Source organism: Piliocolobus tephrosceles, chromosome 1 (genome assembly GCF_002776525.5).
Source record: "Piliocolobus tephrosceles isolate RC106 chromosome 1, ASM277652v3, whole genome shotgun sequence".
NCBI lineage: Eukaryota > Metazoa > Chordata > Mammalia > Primates > Cercopithecidae > Piliocolobus > Piliocolobus tephrosceles.
In genome coordinates, this window is record NC_045434.1 from 77,684,668 (window position 1) to 77,707,456 (window position 22,789).

Genomic DNA, 22,789 nt, shown 5'->3' on the forward strand with positions numbered 1-22,789 from the left:
CAAAAATTAGCCAGGTGTGGTGGTGCGTGCCTGTAGTCCCAGTTACTTGGGAGGCTGAGGTGGGAGTATGGCTTGAGCCCGGGGTCAGAGATTGTGCCACCGCACTCCGGTCTGGGTGACAGAACGAGAACCTGTCTATTAAAAAAGAAATAAGAAAAAGGGAAAGAACAATAGCAATGTATACAGAAGTTGTCTACTTGATGATGTCGTCTTGTCATTTGTTATCTAATTGAATTCCTCTGTGCCTTTGTTAATTTTAAAAATTCAATAATCTATTATGGGTCAGGCATGGTTTGTAGGAGCCCAGATATAGATTAAAAGATATGGATCTTGCTCTTCAAAATGTTCCAGTATGAGGGGCATGGCCAGGAGACAATGACAGCCCAGTGTCAGAAGTGCTTTAGTGTACATGCTTAGAAGTTACCAGAGATGTATAGAAGGAGAACTGCCTAAATCTGCCTGGAGAAGGGAGGCCTGGGCATGGGGAGGGGTCAGGTCCAGCTCCCCGGAAGCAGTGCTGTTTACCCTGTACTTGTGTGGACCGTGTGCAGGCCAGGGTCAGAGGAGGGTCCTTATGGGTAAAGGCGACAGGTGGTTGGGAGGCCTAGAAGCATGAGAGGCCATGAATAAAGGGGAGCTTGGGAGTATTTTAGAATCACAGGAGCATGGGGGTGAAGGAGAAATGTCAGGGCAGCTGGACTGGAGCTGGCTGGAGGCCACCACACCAAGGAGTTTGGATTTTATACTGTGGATATTGAGAAGCTGGCAATGATTCTGAGCAAGGAAGTAATTATGATTTGCATTCCTCCAACAAATATCTGCTGAATGCCTGTACAGTGTGCCAGGCACATATTATTCTGGCAACTCTCTTGAATGCTCATTGAAAGGCAGGGAAGCCTGTGACAGAAATATCAAGGCCAGGCCCAATCACTAGAGAGTCTTTTTTTTTTCTTTTTTGAGACAAGGTCTCTGTCACCCAGACTGGAGGACAGTGGTACGAACATGGCTCACTGCAGCCTCAAACTCCCCAGCTCAGGTGATCCTCCCACCTTAGCCTTCCAGCTTCCCAGCTAGCTGGGACTACAGGCATATGCCATCATGCCTGGCTAATTTTGGTATTTTCTTGTAGGGGTCTCCCTATGTTGCCCAGGCTGGTCTTGAACTCCTGGACTCAAGCAATCTGCCTACCTTGGCTTCCCAAAGGGCTGGGATTATAGTCATAAGCCACCTCACCTGGCTAAGAGTCTTTTTTCTAAAGTGCAGATTAGCAGGCCTTACCTGAAACCTACATGAGCATTGTGACAAGGCCTGCACCTCTGCACTGGCAGCATCATCCCAGGTGAATCTCATGCCCACAGTGTGTAGAGAAGCACGGAGTTAGGAGAGTGCAGGGACCATGGGGGTCAGAGATGATATGGGATCGGGGCTGGGAGGGCAATGGAGAATGCCTGAGAGGAAGAGGCCCCTGATGTACTCAGGAGACTGGTTTCTTGAGGGAAGGAACTAATGAATCTAGACTTGGTGGGACCTGAAGTTTATACAATTTGGGGGGCCCTTTAAGAAAAAAATAAAATTATTAACAAAAAATATATAAAATTAACGAAACTAAAATTAGGTTCAAAGCCTTGAAAGGTTCTGTGCAAATAAGGGGCCTGAGGCTCAAGCCTCACTGGTTTTCTAGTACACCCACCTGCCCCTCCCAGTTCTAGTTTCCCACATTGTCTAGTAGGATGTACATAAAATCGGATTCATTAAATGCTTGGTAAACAACAAATGAAATTAATGCTCTGTTTTAAGAATGTATGTTACTGAAGATTGGAATGGAAATAGTTCGTGGAATAGAAATTAGTCCGTGAAGCAACAGTTCTTCCACAGGAATCCTGTAATTCTTCCATTATTTTTTGAGAAACTTGCTTTTAGGGAATAAAATGTTTCTTGATTTGTTTCCACTAAAGAACAGATTATTTTGGTATTAATTTTAGTTTAAGATCTTGAGCCAAGGAAATAAGAAAAAAAGACACTCGGCCGGGCACGGTGGCTCAAGCCTGTAATCCCAGCACTTTGGGAGGCCGAGACGGGTGGGTCACGAGGTCAGGAGATGGAGACCATCCTGGCTAACATGGTGAAACCCCATCTCTACTAAAAAATACAAAAATCTAGCTGAGCAAGGTGGCGGGCGCCTATAGTCCCAGCTACTCGGGAGGCTGAGGCAGGAGAATGGCATAAACCCGGGAGGCGGAGCTTGCAGTGAGCCGAGATCCGGCCACTGCACTCCAGCCTGGGCGACAGAACGAGACTCGGTCTCAAAAAAAAAAAAAAAAAAAAAATCATTCTTATTAAATGATGCTAATGTCGCTGATGTATTCTTCCTTAAATTAGGAAGCCCAGTAGTTAAAGGCCTAAGGCATTAATCTGTCTACCTGGTACCTCACAAAACTGTAACTCTTTCAATGAGTAGGACTCTGTTAAATATTCATGTAAAATGATAGAACCTGTATATATTTAATAGGACAATTAATCATTAAAAATTAGCAAACCTCATCATGAAATTCAGGCCACCATTTACTGCAAAAACACAGAGTAATAGGAGAATGTATTGTATAACATTTACTGTTTGTGGCCTAAAGTAGTTTGTACTTTGTCCATGTAGCTGAGAATCTTAGGCAATTTTTGGAAGGCTGCTTCCTTGGGTCAGTGTGGTGTGCTTGAGTTCTGGGAATGCAGCACGATGAAGTTTAGAAATACTAAAATTGACCAATGCTTCCTATCTCTGTAGTTGGCCATTGTGGGGTCAGTGTTTACTGAACTTTGCTCACCGTCCTGATGAGCTAAACTTGATATTTTTAATGGAATGTCTTGTTTGTATCAGTCCTCACTCCACATTATGAAAGAATTGTGGAGAAGCTTGCAGAAAACTCTCGGTGTGTTATCTTTCACTCAGGAAGTGCTTCTCCAGGAAACTTCCAGAGAGGGAGATTTTGAAGCTGGACAGCTGTGGCTGGACTGTGAGCCTTACTGCTTACTGGCTGTGTGGATTGGGTCCTCCCAGTCTTATCCTTTCTGGCTGATTTTGTAAACATAGTTTTTGTAAACACAGTTTTTGTAAATCATGATCACTAGACTTTTCAGTCTGCAGAACCTGAGTTTGGATGGGTGAGGATTTGAGATAACAAGTCTGTTTTCTGGAGTAAGAACAGCAGTCTCTACCAGGCTTCAGGGATTTCTTGAAGTAGCAGTAATGATAACAATATACAAAAATAACGGCAAGAATCATGACTCATTGCTATTGAATACTTACTAGGTCGCAGGCACCGTGCCAAACCCTTTACATGCATAATCGCATTTAATTCTAGTTCCCTTTCCAGACTGTGGGTCACAACCCATTATTGGGTTCTAATATCAGTGTAGTGGGTCCTGACTAACACTTTTAAAAGAAGAATAGGATGGAATAAAAGATATCAGAGTAAACTATATATGGAAGGGTTAAGAATTGTCTTGCAAAACTCTCTCATGTGTACACAAGAGAGAGTATTAGGAAACAATGTAAAATGTAATTTTTACTGTGGGCCATGGTGGAAAATGTTTGATAGCCATTGAGAAGGGTAATGTTTTGATCCTTCTTTTTCAGATGAGGAAACTGAGCCTCAGAGAAGTTGAGTAACTTGCTCTCGAGGTCACATAGCCAGTGTGTGGCCAAGTGAGGACTTGCACTCTGGCTGGCTATCAAAAGTCCATGAATATCAGCCAACTACACAACTCTGCAACCTTGTTAAAGTCATTTTCAGGTCGTTTGGCAAACTGGTATTGGGCCCCAGTCACTGTGGGTGGGCTGGGGTCATGGGTGTCATGGGCTGCCCTCTGAAAGAAGCAGGACAATCGTGCTCAGTAGAAAAAACGAAGAAGAACAGGTATCATCAGCTTTGGCGTAATGAAGATTAGCCTGAATTTCATGTTCATTATCTCTGTTAGAAGCAAGCTGAAAGTGTCTGAAAGTCATTTTTCTTTCTTAATGAAAAGAACCAAGCAGGGGCCTGGGGAGTGCTGGTGTCCCCTCCCTGCAGACGTTTGTGGCATGCCTTTCAAGGTAAAAGTTCCATGTCCTCATCTGGGGAGCTTCTGACATGCATATATTGTTAGCGGACTCCAGCAGGAGTCTTGGATAGGTTTACCTTGATTAGGAAAAGCACCAATGATGAAAACAGGAGGATAGAGATCAGGAGTGGATGGAGTAGGAATACATTCACATTTCTGAAGAATTTGCCAACAGAACTCCTTTACTTAAGGAGATCTCCTTCTACATTTGCTGTTTTGATTACGCCTGAGTCATTTGAAATATTTTCCAGAGGGGCTTTTAGGGATTGGGCAAGAGGGAGTGGAAGACAGCACAGCCAAGTACTACAGGGCTTTCACCTCTTTCTCATCAAGGAGAAGGAGGAGATGCTTCTGGGGGTACCTTCCACACAGCCTCACACAGCTTTCTTCATCACTACACCCAGTGAGTAAGCGAGACACCACTGGAAAGTCAGCAGCTAGGGCAGTCAGTGGAAGACAGATTAAGAGCAGATCTGCAGTGAGATCTGCCTGGGCCCGTGGGTTTCCCTCTGGCTACACATCGGGCCACCAGACAACCTTAAACAACACTGGTGGCTCCATCTCAGGTGCAGCTTGGGCAGAGGGAGCTTTTGAAGCTCCCCTGGGGTTTCTAGTGTGCAGCCAGTGGTGGAACCTCTGGGCTAGGGTTTTCCTGGGGAGCAAAGTCATAACTGGCAGGAGTTGCAGATGTGCCTAGAGACCAGGGTGGCCCTTAAATCATCATGAGCTTGGCCTTAACCTCCCTGAGCATGATTTTCTGATCTTAAAGTTAACAGGTTCTACCAAGGGACTTTAAAGGCTCTTTGCAGCCCTCAAGTTGTTTAATTCCCTGGGCACTTTCTTCTCTCTCTCTCTCTCTCTGTATGTATGTGTGTGTGTGTGTGTGTGTGGTTGGTAAAGGTGTTTTATCACAAATGTCTCTCAGAACCCCCTCTCTGATAGAACCACTGCATTGGCTTTTTTTTTTTTTTTGGGTGGGCGGATCATGAGGTCAGGAGATCGAGACCATCTTGACTAACACAGTGAAATTCCATCTTTACTAAAAATACAAAAAACAAAAAAAAATAAGCTGGGCATGGTGGCGGGTGCCTGTAGTCTCAGCTACTCGGGAGGCTGATGCAGGAGAATGGCGTGAACCCGGGAGGCGGAGCTTGCAGTGAGCCAGCCTGAGTGACAGATCAAGACTCCGTCTCACTAAAACAAAAACAAAAACAAAACAAACAAACAAAAAACCTCATATTGCACATGCTGTGTTCTAGCTTTCTTGTAAGTGAGCTTGTTTAATCTTAACAGTCTCTTAAAGTCTACTTCTCGAGATTTCCTTCACCATGCTTTTTCTAGTTTATTCCTGGTCCTGAGTGAACAAGGCTTTGTATGAGACCTTGTTGAACTGAATTCGAGGCAAGGATTTGGCCATTGAATTGTGTTGATCAGGTCTCATCTACTCTAAATATGCTATATTTCAGACCAAGGAGGAAGTGTGTCTTCAGTGATGGTAGTTCACGGTATTCCCCTCGAGTGAGTGTGATACATGAACGCATGCTTATCTATCCATTGTAAGGAGTGGTCATTCACTTTACAATGCTACCCCAGAGATCAGCCCTTCAAATACAGATGTTGGAGTAGAGATGGCAGAGTGGAGGTAGGCAGGAGTGATCTCGGAGACCATGACCCCCCATACCTTTCTCTTGCTGTCCTCTGGAGGACTGTGAGTCACTGCATGGACTTAGCGTGCTAAAAAGCAGTCCAGCACAGCCCAGGCTACTGCCTTTGGGAATTCAGTTGGTAGCTGCCCCTCCCAACCTCTGTTGTTGGTCATATGGGACACCCAGTCAAGCCCGGAGTGGGAGACTAGGATGTCTGATGTCCGTTAGCCACTAAAATTCTCGTGGCCATAACCTCCCCTGAGAGGAAACTGCTATGTGGGTGGAACACACAGACCCACGTCAGCCCTGCAGAATGTCCCAACCAGTGAATACACTTCAGAGCAACACAGCCACATCTCAGGAGCTCTGCTTCCCTTTTTGTAGCCTGTTGCTGGTGTTTTTAAGAGTAGGTGGTCTCCAGAGAACAGAAGCCAGCTTCTAAAAAAGCCTCAGGCAGTCCAGTCACCATGGCTCACGCATATAATCCCAGCACTTTGGGAGGCCGAGGCAGTCAGATCACCTGAGGTCAGGAGTTCGAGACTAGCCTGACAACTATGGTGAAACCCCATCTCTATTAAAAATACAAAAATTAGCTGGGCATGGTAGTGGATGCCTGTAATCCCAGCTACTTGGGAGGCTGAGGCAGGAGAATTGCTTGAACCTGGGAGGCAGAGGTTGCAGTGAGCCAAGATCGTGCCACTGCACTTTAGCCTGGGCAACAGAGTGAGACTCTGTCTCAAAGAAAAAAAAAAAAACAAAAAACAAAAGCCTTAGGCTTCTGTCTTTCTCTTCTGCTAGGATTTTCCAGGTCCAAGTGTCCCAAACAGCAGATGCCTCCAGGCACATTTAATATGCCTAAGCGTGCTGAAAAGCAGTCCAGGCATATTATTGGTTTACAGAACCGTTTCTGTAACCTTATTGGTTTACAGAAATATGACTCATGCAATTCCATAGGAGCATACACCAGCTATTGTGTAATGTGAGGATACTTATCCTTGAAGGATAAAGCACACTGGGTCTCCACACAGTGCCGTTCAAACATGGGGTCATGAGAAAGCCCAGGGAGTCTGGAACCAGGGCTGTCTAAAACATTTTAATGACGAATTTCAAGAAACTTTTCAGATAGTTAATTTTTTTCTGATTATAAAAGACATTTTAAAAAGTAATTCATCTTCTTTGCACAGCTTGAAAAATACAGTAGAGATTGAAGAAATACATAAAAATTCCTCACTAGGGAACAACACACACCAGGGCCTCTCAGGGGTTGGGGGGTAAGGGGTGGGAGAGCATTAGGACAAATACAGAATGCATGCGGGGCTTAAAACCTAGATGATGGGTTGACAGGTGCAGCAGACCACCATGGCACGGGTATACCTATGTAACAAACCTGTACATTCTGCACATGTATCCCAGAGCTTAAAGTGAAATTTAAAAATTCTTCATCATCGTACTATTAAAATGTAGTCAGTGGTAACATTTTGTTGTGTTTCCAGTATGGTTTATGCGATATTGTATAAATAGTATTAAATTCCACCATTTTCATTTAATGGCATATGGCAGCCGCCTCTGTCTTTGCAAACCCTTCATTCACGTGGTTCTAGTCGTTCCATATGAGTCCATCTTGTGACTGACTCTGCAATAACTTGTTTAACCATTCCCTTAGGATTGAGCATTTAGGTTGTTTTCCATTTTCTCTTACATAAATAATGAGCAGCTTTGTAAAATGGTCGGTATCTACATTTCCAAAAGTATTCTTAGGAAATGCTAATGCAACATTTTAAAGGCTTTCTGTATATATTGCCAAATTGCTTTCCAGAACCTTGTACCAATTTATATTCCCTCAAGGTGAGCATAAACGTGCCCTTTTCATTGTCCTCTTGCCGGCATTGCTATAATTTTTACTAATTTGTTAAGTGAAAAGTAATGTCTTATTTAAATTGGTAATTCTTAGTGTATGGCATCCTGTCTTAGTCCCCAAATTCTGAAATATTCATATTTGCAACAAATGTTTGTTTCCTCAGTGCTAATCTCTGAGATAGATGCTAAGACAACAGAGATGACCTCACTGTATCTGCCTGCAAGAGTCTCAAGGCCAAGTGGGTTCAAGGTTTCAGTAGGTAGAGGGCTGCAGCTGAGGTCAGGACATCAGACTTGCAGGATCCCAGTGGGAAAGAGGCACTCTGGATAGGGCATGTGTGTATGTGTGTGTGTGTGTGTGGGGGGGGGGGGGGCAGTGGATGCTGAAGACTTGCTTGATATGAACTGGATCCAAATGCAGGAACCACGGCATGGTCTTTCTTTGTAAGAAGAGTGATTAAATTTTGAAATATGACATTAAGGAATATTCATTAGCTTGTATGTCTTAAGAATAGAAAAAAATAACTTTTGGTTTCAGATCATTTAACTCTGGTGTAATAGGAAGTATATATTTGGTCTTTGTCTCTGGTTCCTGGCACGAGCTCCTAAGCCCTTGGAATTTCCTGAGTCACAGGGGTGAGAGGAGTTTTTTTTGTCATTCATAGCAAGCCCCTTTCAATCATACCTGACTTTATGCTAGTGAGATGACTCTTGGGGAAAGAGGGGTGTCCCTAGACAGCTTTGGTATGGGAGCTGGTTCTCAGAAAGACTAAGCCATGATTAGAGGGTTGGGACTTTCAGTCCTACCCAGCCCTAACCTCAGGGGAAAGGAGAGGGGCTGGAGGTTGAGTTCGGTTACCAATGGCCAATGATTTTACCAACCATTTACATGAAATAAAACTTCTGAAAACCCCTGAAAGATGGGGTTTGGAGAGCTTCTGAGTTGGAGAACACATTGAAGTTCTGGGAGGGTGGTGCACCCAGAGAGGGCATGAAAACTCAGAGAGCCCCCGTCCCCATCCCTTGCCCTAGACAGCATTTCCACTGGGCTATTCCTGAGTTGCATCCTTTAAAATAAGTCGAGAACAACAGTAAAGCTTTTTTTGAGTTCTGGGAGTCATTCTAGAAACTTGTCAAACCTTAGGAGGGGGTTGTGGGAGCCCTCAATTTATAGCCGGTTGGTGAGAAGCATGGTTGGCCTGCACTTGGCTGGCATCTGGGATGGGGGGAAGTCTTGTAGGACTTACCTGAGGGATCTCTACTTGCTTCTAGTAGTGAGTGTCAGAATTGGGTTGAATTGTTGGACACCCAGTTGGTGTCAGAGAATTGCAGAGTTGGTGTTGGAAAAGACATCATGTATTTGATGTCAGAGAGAATCTGATAAACTATCTAGACGAAAGTTATTTTTAAGATGTGCTGTTGGGTTTATACCTCTTATAAAAAATAAAGCAAAAAAGGCAAAAGAAGAAAATCAAGATTTATTATGAAAAACAATGTTTAAATGTTGGTGAGGAGCCTTCCAGATTTATTGCTATAAATGTGTACACATAGCTATGTATACAGATTTTGTATGTGAATGGAATAGTTCTCTATTATACATAAACACACACAACTAAAATGTGCCTTGTGCTTTTTTCACTCAGTGACACCTTGAAAAGTATTCAGTGTTAATAGATATAGACTCACATCCTCGTTTTTTTTCCAGACAGGGTCTCACCCTGTCGCCCAGGCTGGAGTGCAGTGATGTGATCTCAGCTCACTGCAACCTCTGCCTCCCAGGCTGAAGCCATCCTCCTGCCTCAAGTCTCCTGAGTAGCTAGGACCACAGGCACACACCACCACACCTGGCTAATTTTTGTGATTTCGGTAGAGACGAGGTTATATCGTGTTGTCTAGACTGGGCACACCCTTTTGAAATACCTGAATAATGATTATTGCACATGTGCCCCATGTATATTTAGCGACTCTCCAGTAGGTGACTTTGAGCTTTCTATAATCATGTAGAGTCACTGATACCAAGTCAGAAAAATTGCTGTGGATTTAGAAACAGAACAGTCTTGTTTATTATTCCCTCAATTTATCACAAAATAGTTTAAAGTTGCTTCTAACAATTGTGTGTACAACACAATATCATAAACACATGCATAGAAAACCAGGAGCAGCGAAAAGGAGGCGCCAATCCTGTGACTGAGATGAAGCAGAGGAAGGAGCCTGGACGGCGGTGGCAGGAGGCTCCAGGAACTGTCTCCCAGAGGCTTGGTGGCCATGGATCTAATCTGAACTGCTGCTCTGATCTGTGCTCTTCCAAGTGATTTCTTTCATAGCCCATTGCCACGGCAGACCATGCAGGCTCTTTCTACCTCACTCTCAGAGGTCTTGTCCTTCTGTGCCAGCTGGTATTTGAGAACTTGCCTTGGCTTCTATTTTCACCTGACTCTGCACTCTCTCTCTCTGGCTATACATAGAGAGATGGACTATATAGGTAGAGATATGTATTCTCTACATCTGTATCTACTTCCTCTCTCTCTATGGGTATAGCCATGCATCTGTGTGTCTATATAGACCCGTCTGTGTGTGTGTGTATACACATTCATATGCATCTATGGAAAGAGAAACAGGAAAAGAGGGAGACTCTCCGTTAGTAGTCACCTTTTAAGTTTCATACATCTAATTTTTTGCTTGGCAAATGCCTGTATGGATTCTAATGAAGGTTTCAAACAGACAAACACCCTCATTTGTGTGTTCCACAACACCCACCCGCCCCCCCCCTATTTCACTTCTCTCTCTGGGTGCTGCTTGTGATGGAAAACCCTCTAGTCTTAATTTAGTATTTACAAGATGTGCACACATTCATTCATAGCAAATCCTCGGGATTATTTCCTCAGGGCTGAGCCCCTTATGTATAGTACTCCCCCTCCTCCTTGCATTTTCCTCTTCCTTTCCTTGCTTCTTTCAGCTGGGAAACTCTATGGTTTTATCCCGTCACTCTAAGTAAATGTCATTGGGACCCGGATTTCCGCAGACTGCGGAAAGGTTGGTTACCAGCAAAGGTTGGTTACCAGCAGGGGGCGCACTAAGCGTCTCAAGCTGATTTTGTGTTTAGGGAAGACCCTGGAATCTTTTTCTTTACCTATTTACTTATTTATTTTTTTCTTTCCAACATTTTTTTTTAGGTGCAGGGGTACGGGTGCAGGTTTTTTATATAAATAAATTGTGTGTTGCTGGGGGTTTGGTGTACAGGCTGTTTTGTCAGCCAGGTAATAAGCATAGTACCTGATAGTGTTTCAATTCTCACCCTCTTCCTACCCTCCACCCTCGAGTAGGCCCGCGTGTCTGTTGTTCCTTTCTTTGTATCCATGTGTATTCAATATTTAGCCTCCATTTATAGGTGAGAACATGTGGTATTTGGTTTTCTGTTCCTGCAGTAATTCTTTCAGAATAATGGCCTCCAGCTCTATCTATGTTGCTGCAAAGGACATAATCTCGTGTTTTTTTTAAATGGCTGCAGAGTATTCCATAATGTTTGTATACCACATTTTCTTTATCCAGTCCACTGTTGACAGGTTGATTCCATGTGTTTGCTGCTGTGAACAGTGCTGTGATGAATATACGTGTCCATGTGTCTTTGTGGTAGAATGCTTTATATTGCTTTGGGTGTATACCCAATAATGGGATTGCTAGGTTGAATGACGGTTCTGTTTTAAGTTCTTTGAGAAATCCCCAGATTGCTTTCCACGGTGGTTGAAGCAATTTACATTCCCACCAACAGTATGTAAACCTTCCCTTTTCTCCACAGCCTCGCCAGCACCTGTTATTTTCTGATTTTTTAGTAATAGCCATTCTGACTGGTGTGAGATGGTAGCTCATTGTGGTTTTGATTTGCATTTCCCTAGTGATCAGTGATATTGAGCATTTTTTCATACGCTTGTTGGTCACGTGTGTGTCTTCCTTTGAGGAGACACTGGAACTTACCAAATAGCTTATTTCACTGTTATGTATATCCAGTAGAATATAATGGAATAAAATTCCATGCATTATTAAATTTATTTTAATAGTATAAAAATGTATCATTTTTAATAACTGAATTAATAATTGCATTTAAACTTAATTAGTATAGGTTTTTTTTTTAAACTGCAAATAATGCTTTACACCAAAATACTGACAATGATCAGATTAGGGTGAGAATATATATGATTATATGTGGTGATTACTATTTTAGGAAGTAACTAGAGCTGGCATCTGTGGGTGCTGCAGACGATTCTTAACGAACCCAGACAATTTGCTCTTCTAAACGGCGCCTTGCGGTTGTCTAACAGTGAGAATAGATGACTAACTGAATCTGTGCCTGCTTTCTATCATAATAACGACGCAGAATTGCCACCATTATGTGGCTTGGAAATCTTAAATTCATCAGCACTCCTGAAAGAATAAAACAAAAAGTGAACCGAAGATACTTGCAGAGCCTGGGTGCTTTCAGCACAAGGCGGCTGAGTCGGCTCCCATTCCTGTGTCCGCAGCGCCCTCGTGTGGTGAAAGGTGTCCAGGCTTCCTGGCCGCCTTTTAGGCCAGGGTACCCATCGGTCCTCACTTCCCAGTACAGTAGCTGCCTTCCTGGGTCACACTACATTGGAGGTCACGATCTGCCAGGAGGTTAGCCACCCGCTGTGGTTGTCTTGTAGGTTTGCGCAATAAGTTACTGGCTAGGAGTGCTTGTAATAAGTCCTGAGTAGGACATGGCGATTCCATTCCTTACCCACGATGTGTACACACAGTTATCCTCAACTGGTTAGTTGGAACGTGGCGTTTATTTCCACAAAGCAGCAGTTTCCTAAAGGACGATTTAGACCCCAGTGCATCCATGGAGACCTCCTTACTTCAGTCTGTAGCTGTGGTCTTGTCGTGTAGGAGATTTCTGAGTTTTGAAGACCCAGTAGGTACTGGAGAACCATTTGCATTTGCTGAAGCACCACTGTAGGCGCGAGAGGGGGTTGGAAGGGCTGGCTTACCGCTGAAGGAGGACCAGACAGGGCCTAGTCATCAGTGGTATAAGGGGAAAAGTTATGGGGTTAGTCCCTACCCGCTGCCCTGCTCTGCCTTCTGCAGAGACTTCAGACTTCTTATGCCTCCTGCACAAGCGAAGCAGCCAGGTAAGTAGGAATAGGTTTCTTTGGTTCCTAACTTGAGATGATTTTTCTCCAAATTCCTTAGACTCACAGTCTATGTTGTTGATTTACGGAGGCCGTAGTGAAGGCCCGTATCCTGATGCCTCCTACCTTGAGACCTGGACAGAGGATTGCCCTGTGAAATTCAAACCTTAAGTCAGTAGGTATCAGCAGAGACAGGCATGGTGCCTTACAGATAAAGAATACAGATTGCCTCCCTATTCACGGAGGGGCCTGCAACCTTTATATAGCTCTACATACACCCCCTCCCGTGTGTGCAGATGCTTCTTGACTTACCATGGGGTTACCTCCCAATAAACGCATCATGAAGTCAAAAGGTTGTAATCTACCTGGATATACGTATTAGTCTGTTCTCACATTGCTATAAAGAAATACCTGAGACTGGATAATTTATGAAGAAAAGAGGTTTAGGCTGGGCGTGGTAGTTTACATCCTGTAATCCCAGCAGTCTGGGAGGCCGAGGGGAGCAGATCACCTGAGGTTAGGAGTTCGAGACCAGCCTGGCCAACATTATGAAACCCCATCTGTACTAAAAATACAAAAATTAGCCAGGCGTGGTGGTACGTGCCTGTAATCCCAGCTACTCAGGAGGCTGAGACACTAGAATCGCTTGAATCTGGGAGGCGGAGTTTGCGATTGCAGTGAGCCGAGATTGAATCACTGAACTCCAGCCTGGTCAACAGAGTGAGGCTCTGCCTCAAAAAAAAAAAAGAAAAAGAAAGAAAAGCGGTTCATGGTTCTTCAGTCTGTACAGGATACAGAGTGGCTTCTGCTTCTGTGGAGGCCTCAGGAAGCTTCCAATCATGGTGGAAAACAAAGGGGGTCCAGCTTCCTACATGGTAGAAGCAGCAGCAAGAGAGCTAAGGGGAAGTGCCAGACACTTTTAAGCAACTGGATCTCACAAGAACTCGCTCACTATCACAAGAACGAACAGCACCAAGGCGATGGTGCTAAACCATTCATGAAGATCCACCCCCATGCTGAATTCGGTCCCGCCAGGTCCCACCTCCAACAATAGGGATTACAATCCAACATGAGATTTGGTGGGGACACAGACCCAAACCATATCATGTATCATATTATATATGTATATGTAATATTGAAGGAGTTAAGATCACATGACCCCCAAACATGCCACTCCAGCATATTGACTTTTTTGAGTTAAGGACACTTGAAAACAGAGGCGCAAGAGGATCACTCTACCCTTCTTTCTGTTTCTTACAAGCAAGAGATGAAATTCCTGTGTAAAAGATGTCTCCCAGTACCAGAAGGAAAATGTCATGCTTATTATCAAGGACAGAAAGTTGAGGCTGAGGGAAATCTGTACAAACTCTGTCAAACCAATCCTCATCTTCCCTGTCCCTCTCTACTCTGTTAAGTACCCTAGTCCTGCCACATCTTCGCCCAGTTCTGTATATAAGTGTTCAACTCTAATGGCTTCTTCACTTTGTCATGAAGGTTCCTGTGCCACATAAAAGTTATATTCAACAAATATGTGTGCATTTCTCCTGTTGATCTATCTTATGTCAATTTAATTATCAGGCCCAGCCGAAAAACCCTAAGAGGGTAGAGGTGATATTTTGCCACCCTACAATATAATCCACATAACCACCTTATATATGTATATGTATATGTGTGTGTGTGTGTATAAAAAGAAATCATATTACATATATAATGCAATCTCTATATTCCTCATATATGTTTCTGTATATGTGTGTGTGCACATATAAACGTATATATGGTTAAAAGCTGGGTGGTTCAAAGTCCTACCTTCAGAATCAGAAAGATTTCAAACCCAGCTGCTTTACATCCTCTGGTGTGACCTTGAGATAATTTTGTATCTCTCTAGTTCTCCATTTCTTTGGATAAAATGGGGCTTATGATAGTGCCTCCCTCAAAGTTGTGAGGATTGAGTTCATCCCTGAGGCAAGTGTTGGTGGTGCCCACGTTCAAGGGTGGGAAGGCAAGGCACAGTCAGTGGCAGTGGGATCAAGACCCCATTAGCAGGCTGCCTGTCTGTGGAGGTGGCAGCATTGAATGTGTAAATCATGACTGCCTTCTCTTGGGTGATGTCCCCACTCTTCAAAGAACCTTCAGATTGTAACTTGGGTTCCACTGAAGCTTAGCTATAAGGAAAGTGTGGGCTTGTCTTGCAAGTTATACACTTCTCATTGTATATCCACACATTGACTTTTCTGTTAATTTATGACTCTCATGGCAAACTGCACCGTATAGAAGATCTGTCATCCCTGTGATGATGGAATCAGGATTTTGAGACTGGGAGTCAAGAGGTGGACCTGAGCTTGCCAGTATGCTGCCTCCCTTTGAGTCCTCTGGGAGATATTTCTTGGTGTCACCTTGTGCTGCTTTCTTCTGCTATAATAGTTTCATACTTAACATGAGCCAAAGAATAAACAGACTCAAAGACTAATGAAGCCTCCATTTAAAAGATAACTTTCTCTGTAGTAGCATAATTTATAATCCTTTGGGTATATACCCAGTAGTGGGATGGCTGGGTCATATGGTACATCTAGTTCTAGATCCTTGAGGAATCGCCATACTGTTTTCCATAATGGTTGAACTAGTTTACAATCCCACCAACAGTGTAAAAGTGTTCCTATTTCTCCACATCCTCTCCAACACCTATTGTTTCCTGATTTTTTAATGATTGCCATTCTAACTGGTGTGAGATGGTATCTCATTGTGGTTTTGATTTGCATTTCTCTGATGGCCAGTGATGATGAGCATTTTTTTCATGCACACGTATGTTTATTGCGGCACTATTCACAATAGCAAAGACTTGGAATCAACCGAAATGTTCATCAGTGACAGACTGGATTAAGAAAATGTGGCACATATACACCATGGAATACTATGCAGCCATAAAAAAGGATGAGTTTGCGTCCTTTGTAGAGACATGGATGCAGCTGGAAACCATCATTCTTAGCAAACTATCACAAGAAGAGAAAACCAAACACCGCATGTTCTCACTCATAGGTGGGAACTGAACAATGAGCTCACTTGGACTCGGGAAGGGGAACATCACACACTGGGGCCTATCATGGGGAGGGGGGAGGGGGGAGGGATTGCATTGGGGAGTTATACCTGATATAAATGATGAATTGATGGGTGCTGACGAGTTGATGGGTGCAGCACACCAACATGGCACATGTATACATATGTAACCTGCACGTTATGCACATGTACCCTAGAACTTAAAGTATAATAAAAAAAAAAAAAAAAAAATAACTTTCTCTTTTCTCTTAGGATACCTGGGATGAACTCCTAATTGGTAGTGTAGAAGTGAAAAAGATAATGGCATGCCCCAGGTAATGAGCCTTGCTAGACCCCAGGACTGTGGTGTGGCCCACCCATTGGTTCCTAACCATCACCTAACCCTTGGTTATTGCATGACAGGTGTATTTTGACCACAGTGGACCCAGACACTGGAGTCATAGACAGGAAGGAGCCACTGGACACCCTGAAGAGGTAGAATACCACCACGGCCAGTGTATTTTAAATATTATCTCCACCCCAGAACTACCTATGGGTTTAGGTGCTATGTCTGCTTTAGGGAAGATATGACCTTTCTCTCTGGAGCACCTTCCACTCTACCTTCTGACTGATTTGTGTCTATTGGTTAATGAGAGCACTGTTGCTTTCTCTCTTTTCCTGGATGGATCCTCTAGTGCCTTGGATAAACTCTTTTTTTTTTTTTTGAGAGGAATCTCATTCTTTCCCCCAGGCTGGAGTGCAGTGGTGTGGTCTTAGCTCACTGCAACCTCTGCTTTCTGAGTTCAAGTGATTCTCCAGCCTCAGCCTCCTGAGTAGCTGGGACGACAGGTGTGTGCCACCATACCTGGGTGATTTTTGTATTTTTAGTAGAGACAGGGTTTCACCATGTTGGCCAGGCTAGTCACAAACTCCTTGCTTCAGTGATTTGCCTGCCTCCCAACATTCTGGGATTACAGGCATGAGCCACCGTGCCCAGCTTTGATAAACTTTTAATTGTATAATACTACATTTTGAAATTTTAATGTCTCTCATATCAATTTTTAATAATATTTTTATATGCCTTTCCAAATTTAGGCCTCAAACACTTTATTTAATCATGTTTATTGCAACTCAGATTCCTCCATTAGAATCAATATCAAGGAATATGAGAATAATTGAAACTGTATAATGAAATATTAGAAAAAAATGAACGTAATGAATTGTCAGAGATTTCTTATTGAGGAGCTTTTTTAATGCTAAGGATTTCTCTTGTTTTGTTATTTAAAGAAGTTTAGCTGACTTTAGTTCCCAATGAAGATAGTAATTTAGGCTTAACATTCTTTGGAGCTATATTCTATTTTGTTTCTCTTTCCTCTGTTTTGTGGATTGTTTCCATGGGTTTAGCTTAGAGAAGAGGTTATTTCATGATGCTTTCAGATTTACAATTCTATTTTGTTTTTGGTTTTTAAGATGTAGTGATAATTATTTAAGATGCTGTGAAATTTATTATTTTTTTTAGACAGGACAATGGGAAAAGACTAACTTCTGCAGTAGTCCAGACCCACCTGACAACTGCATGTCTGTCTGAATTTTTGCTCACCAGTGAACCCCAGCTTTGGGCTTATAAACTGGGAGGGGGTTGAAAGCATGGTGCTTAAATGCACTAAACAGAAGATTTGTAGAGTTCAGGGCCATTCCATTTTGTGTTTTCAGGGGCATTTGTTTCAATGAGTTGTGAAGTCGGAGGTACTCATATAGACAAAGTATTTATTTTATACATACACATACGTTTTTTCTTTTTGGCCTTAAAATGAAGCCATGGAGAAATTGCATAGACTTTCAGGATACTTCTAGAAAAGCTAGAATTATTTGCAGTTTGACTAATTGTCCACAGACTTCTCTGTCAACATTTTAGAAAAGGTTTGCTGTGTATTTATAAATAAGTTGGAAGGCAAACTTGAGTTCTATTGAGAATATTTCGATTATTATTTCCTTTTTGTGTCTGATGATTGAATTTTTGCTTGTTTCAGCTACCGCCTGTGTGATCCTTCTGAGAGGGAATTATACAAGTTGTCTCCGCTTTTTGGGATCTATTATTCAGTGGAAAAAATTGGAAGCCTGAGAGTTGGTGACCCCGTGTATCGGATGGTGTAGTGACGGATCCACTAGGGTAATATGGTAAAGGGTCAACTTTGCTTCTGAATACACTGTCTTGGAGCCATTGCTGCATTTTCTTATGTTTTTTTATTTTATTTTATTTTATTTTTTATGTTATGCTGCTTTAATTCTTGAGAGAATAAGCAGTTTTGTATTCTGATCTTTGGAGTTGGAAAATGCCCTTAATTTCTGTTCCCTGCAGTAATCTGTGTACTCCTACCTCAGCCTTCTCCACCCCTATTTCCCATTTAATGGTAAAATGCTGATGGAAGAGGCTCAGCAGAAAGACAGGTGTATGTTCACAGCTTATTACAGATCATCATTAAGGAACAGGGAAATGAAGGTGACTGATTCTCAAGAGTTTTGTATTTATTTTTTCTGTCTCAGATAGAAGAGGAAATGTTTAAATTATTCAACATCAACTTGGGAAAATGTTTAAATTGGATGCTTTTCATCAAATGTATTTTTAAAGTATAATTGAAGTTTGAAAAAAAAATCAGTGCATCAAGGTGACTGGGTCCTGAATCATGAGTTAGAAAATAATGTTCTCACATTGATTTCATTGTGTCCAATACAGCCCTGACTCCTGGAGGCAAAAGCCTAACTCCCAAATTAAAGGAATGAGAAAGTTGGTCAGAAGACCTCAAGTTGGAGATTTTAAGCAAGTTCTCTCATAAAATCCATGACCCAGTTCTTAAGGTCACCTCATCTCCAAAACTCTTGACCATCCTTCTCTCTGTTTCTGGCCTGAGCTTCTCACGTGTGTTACTTGCCCTTGCAGTCCTGACATCTACAACCTGACCGTCCTTAAGGACAGAGTAACATAGTGGCTTAGAAGGTCTAGATCTAGCATTAGATAGACTTGGGTTGGTAATCCAAGCATCTTCCTAAGTTGAATGAGATATTTAACTTCTCAGTACCCTTATCTGCAAAGTGGGAATAATAGTACTTACCCAAACAACCAACAAAAGTTATCTTGAGTATTAATTCATATAAAGTTTCAGCATTGCAACACAAATAAAGTGCTCAGTAAATATTAGTTATGTTTTTTATTGCCATCATTCCATCATGATCCAGTCTTAGGTTCCATAATGGGTATAAACATGACACAGGCTTTTCCCTTGAGGTGGGCAAAAAGGAACTACACTTCTATTGACTACTGTTATGACTAGGTATTTGCATAACCATAACCATATTTCATCAGTTCTGAGATCCTATTCTAACATCTCTGATATCAGTCAGCTTCTTATAACATTCAGGGTGCCTTTTGAAAAATATCAGTGATGCATAAAATTATCAGTGATGCATAAAATAATGGTGCATTTTACAATTGGTATATCTCGCATTTGATGAAATACAATAAGTATTAATACTAGAGAGGAAACTGTGAAGCTCCTAAGTGCCTGGCATTTCTAAAAGCCCCATTTGGGGAGAGTGGACCCAAGCCTGAGCCATCTAGCTTGAGTGAAACTGATCCTGTGTCCTGCTGTTCCAGCCATGATTGACTGGACCTGGATCAATGTGTGAGCCAAGGGCTTTCACATGTTCTCTGCATCTGAGGGAGCCCAGTGGCTGTGAGATACCTTAACAACTGAGGGTTTTCCATGTCACTTGGTGACAAACTCATCCAACCAGATCCTGTTTTGCAGTGGATGGAGGCAACGAACATCTGTGGTTTACTCAGCCTCAATTTCCAATTGTCTCTGCTCCCCAGAAGGCCTTGTGTAATCTTTATCTGTGAGAGGATCTCTGTGAGATAGATATGATAATAGGCATTTTATGAATGAGAAACAAAGGCTCAGCTAGGTCAGCTGATGTACGGTCTGGGAGCTGATGTGAATTAGAGCTAATGGGCCATACTTTCTGCACAGCACTGCACCATATATTTATATGTGTAACCTCAATAAGTGACTGTTTTGTGGGAGTTTGAATTATTTATAAACAGTAGGATAAATAACCAAATAATCAGAGATTCTTATTATTTATTCAGGCTTCAGCAACCAGGAAGGATTGACTGAGATCTTAACAACAGCGGCAGCAATACCTCAGCAAATCCTTATTATCCAGCCTTCAACTATCTTTACCCTGGAAAACAATCTCGATTTTTGACTTTTCAAAGTTGTGTATGCTCCAGGTTAATGCAAGGAAAGTATTAGAGGTGGGAATATGAAGGTATGTGTATAAATTTTAGGTACTGAAGGCTTTAAAAATAATTAACATCATCAAAAATGCTATTTTGAATGTTATCATGGCTATTATGCTTTTACTTCCTGACTTTTTGATGAATAAAGCAAGTTTAATGAATCAACTAAAAAGCTGCAAAAATGTTTTTAAAATATGTTCCTTTTATTACCTATCAGGATTACCTGATGTGCAGGACACATGTTACCACACTCACAAATGCCTAATATTGGTCTTTACATGGCCATTGAGTCCTGTTGACTTTTCACTCATGTGCTCTAGCATTATGGAATCTGGGCTGTACTTGAGTATGGAAATTTTCTTATAGACTTAGTTTTAATATTCTATTACACCTTTATTAAGCCATATAAAAGTAATCTGTTTGTGTGTAACTGCCAGATACACCACCTGGAATTCCAAGTAAGATAAAGAAGAGGATGACATTTAAAAGAGGATGGAATTTTGAGAGTAGGATTGCAAGGAAGACAGCATGAACATATTTTTTTCAATGCAAATAATTTTTTTGTAACAAAAAAACGAACTACTTTGGTATGATCTTAAGCAAAAATGCTCACTGAAATAGTATATGGCTGAATTCACCTACTTACAATTTTATAGTTTCTTTGTAACTAATAAATGTGAATCTCAATCCTGCTTTATCTTTGGTATTTATGAGTCTTCTTCCTGGGCTTCTCTCTTTATATTAGAATTTGAGTCGCTGCAATTTATTTTTCCTTACCCTTTCTGATTGCCTCCAGAGACACAATCTGACTCCATAAACCTGGCTTCTGTCATTGGCAGGGGGCGAGGGCATTGTGAGCTGCAGGCACACAGGCGTCCTGTCTGTGGCAGGATGGCCAGTGTCTGCAAGGGGCCTTCCTAGTGGTCAGTGAGGAGTGGTTGTTCCCTCCTCCTCCATTTTCCTTTGCTGGGTTCTGGGACTGAAATTCACCACCATCCCCTGCACCCTGTGAGGTAAAAGTGGTAAGCGAGCTGTAGCCCTGGGTAAATTCTGGAAGTGATGAAATTGAAAAATCAGAACTTTAAAGTCAACCATTGAAATAGGGGAGCCATTTTTTCCTCTTAAATTTTCAAAGAGGAATTCAGGAGGGAAATAAACAGAAACACATATTTGGTGCCCCGGAGCTGCCTTTCCGAGGAGGATCAAGTGGTGCGTCCTGCTGAGCTGTGTCCTTTACAGACAGGGTGTGACCTGGGGTTGGAAGAGAAGAGAATAGAGCAGAAAAGCAGGACAGAAAAGTGTTCAGGCCAGTAAAGACAGAGCCTCCCTGAGCACGGAACTGCTCTGCAGTGAGTTGCCAGCTGGAGGAGAGTGTTGTTCTTTTCTCTTGGCGAACTCCCGCTTCTCTCATCCAAGGCGCCCTTGCCCTGCATGGACAATTCTGGCTGAGTCTTGAAATGTACATTCCTGGCTCAGGGGACCATGGCTGAGCTGGGAATGACACAGGCTCTCGACCAAACTTCGGTCTCCTCTGAGCCCTTTTCTTCATGAGGCCTTGACCGTGCCACCCTACTCTCTGCAGAGCCCAGTTTAGCAAGAATCCTGCTTAGTCAGTTTCCAGAGTATTCTCCCATCCTTGATATCACCCTTGATACCTGCTCAGATTCCTCATCTGTCACCCTCAGTGTGTAAGTCCTTGCTTAGTTCAGTAGAATCCCGTTAAGTGGGTTTATCAATAATCCTGTATACTTGATGTCTCCTCTTAGTGATTTTCCATTCACTGACCTCCAGGAACTTTGCTCTTTGGCTATAAACCCCCAGCAGTCTTTGCTGTAATACAGAGCTGAGCCTAATCTCTTTCCCCTATTGTGATGCCCCTGTTACAATAGCCGTGAATAGTCTTCCTTACCTTTTTAATAAGCGTTTGAGTAATTTTTTCCTTTGATAGCTTGGTACATCAAACAGGAGCCTGACTCCTAAACCATGCTGTTCGGGTATGCTGATATTGTTGACTGGAATATAACCTGATTTGGAAGTGACAAGTGACTGAGGTGAGTGCCTGCAGGACCAGGTGACATTCCCTCCCGCCAGAAGCAGCCTGGGGACCTTGTGCAGTGCTAAACTTCTGAGCCAAGGCCTTGCCAAAGCAGCTGCAGCTCGAGGCTCCCCGCCGGGAGCGTAGAAGGTGCTCTCAGATGCGCATTGCTGCTCTGAGCTGCCGCCAGGAGAACTCTGGCCTTGTCTCACTGGCGCAGATGGCCTGGTAGCATCCTCCTCCACAAGACCCTCACTCTTTGGAAGCTCCCTAGACCTTGGGCAGCCTGCGGGGAGGGCGGCCGCAGCAGAGAGCTGGACACTGCGCAGGCCAGGCAGGGCCGACCCGCTCTCTACTATTCCTAGGAGAGGCTGCTGCCCGCTATCTGATTTTTAATTTCAAAATCACGCTTTGTCCTGCAAATGTTGTATATTGTTTATTTTAGGTCAAATAACCCCATAAATACGTAAGTAAATAAACTGGTCACTTGCAGCGATCGTGGGGGAGGGCACAGCGCCCTGCAGCTGCAGGCGACAGAAGGTTGCAGAGGCCATGGGGCTCAGACCAAGTGGAAGCTGAGCCGCCACCTCCCACTCCCCGCGCCGCCCCCCAGAAGGACGCACTGCTCTGATTGGCCCGGAAGGGTTCGGGAGCTGCCCACCCTTTGGGCTCAGTGCCAAAG

General features: G+C 43.0%; 1 protein-coding gene across 1 annotated transcript in view; it reads left to right on the forward strand.

Annotated features, from left to right (window-relative positions):
• Positions 1-20,254, forward strand: part of MTARC2 (mitochondrial amidoxime reducing component 2) — a 36,183-nt gene extending 15,929 nt beyond the window's left edge. The window contains exons 5-8 of the mRNA XM_023203705.1: positions 16,046-16,107; positions 16,196-16,267; positions 17,803-17,950; positions 19,920-20,254. Of these exons, the coding sequence (XP_023059473.1) occupies positions 16,046-16,107; positions 16,196-16,267; positions 17,803-17,926 (258 nt within the window). The 3' untranslated portion in view covers positions 17,927-17,950; positions 19,920-20,254. The remainder of the gene's footprint in view (positions 1-16,045; positions 16,108-16,195; positions 16,268-17,802; positions 17,951-19,919) is intronic.
• Positions 20,255-22,789: the final 2,535 nt, after the last annotated feature.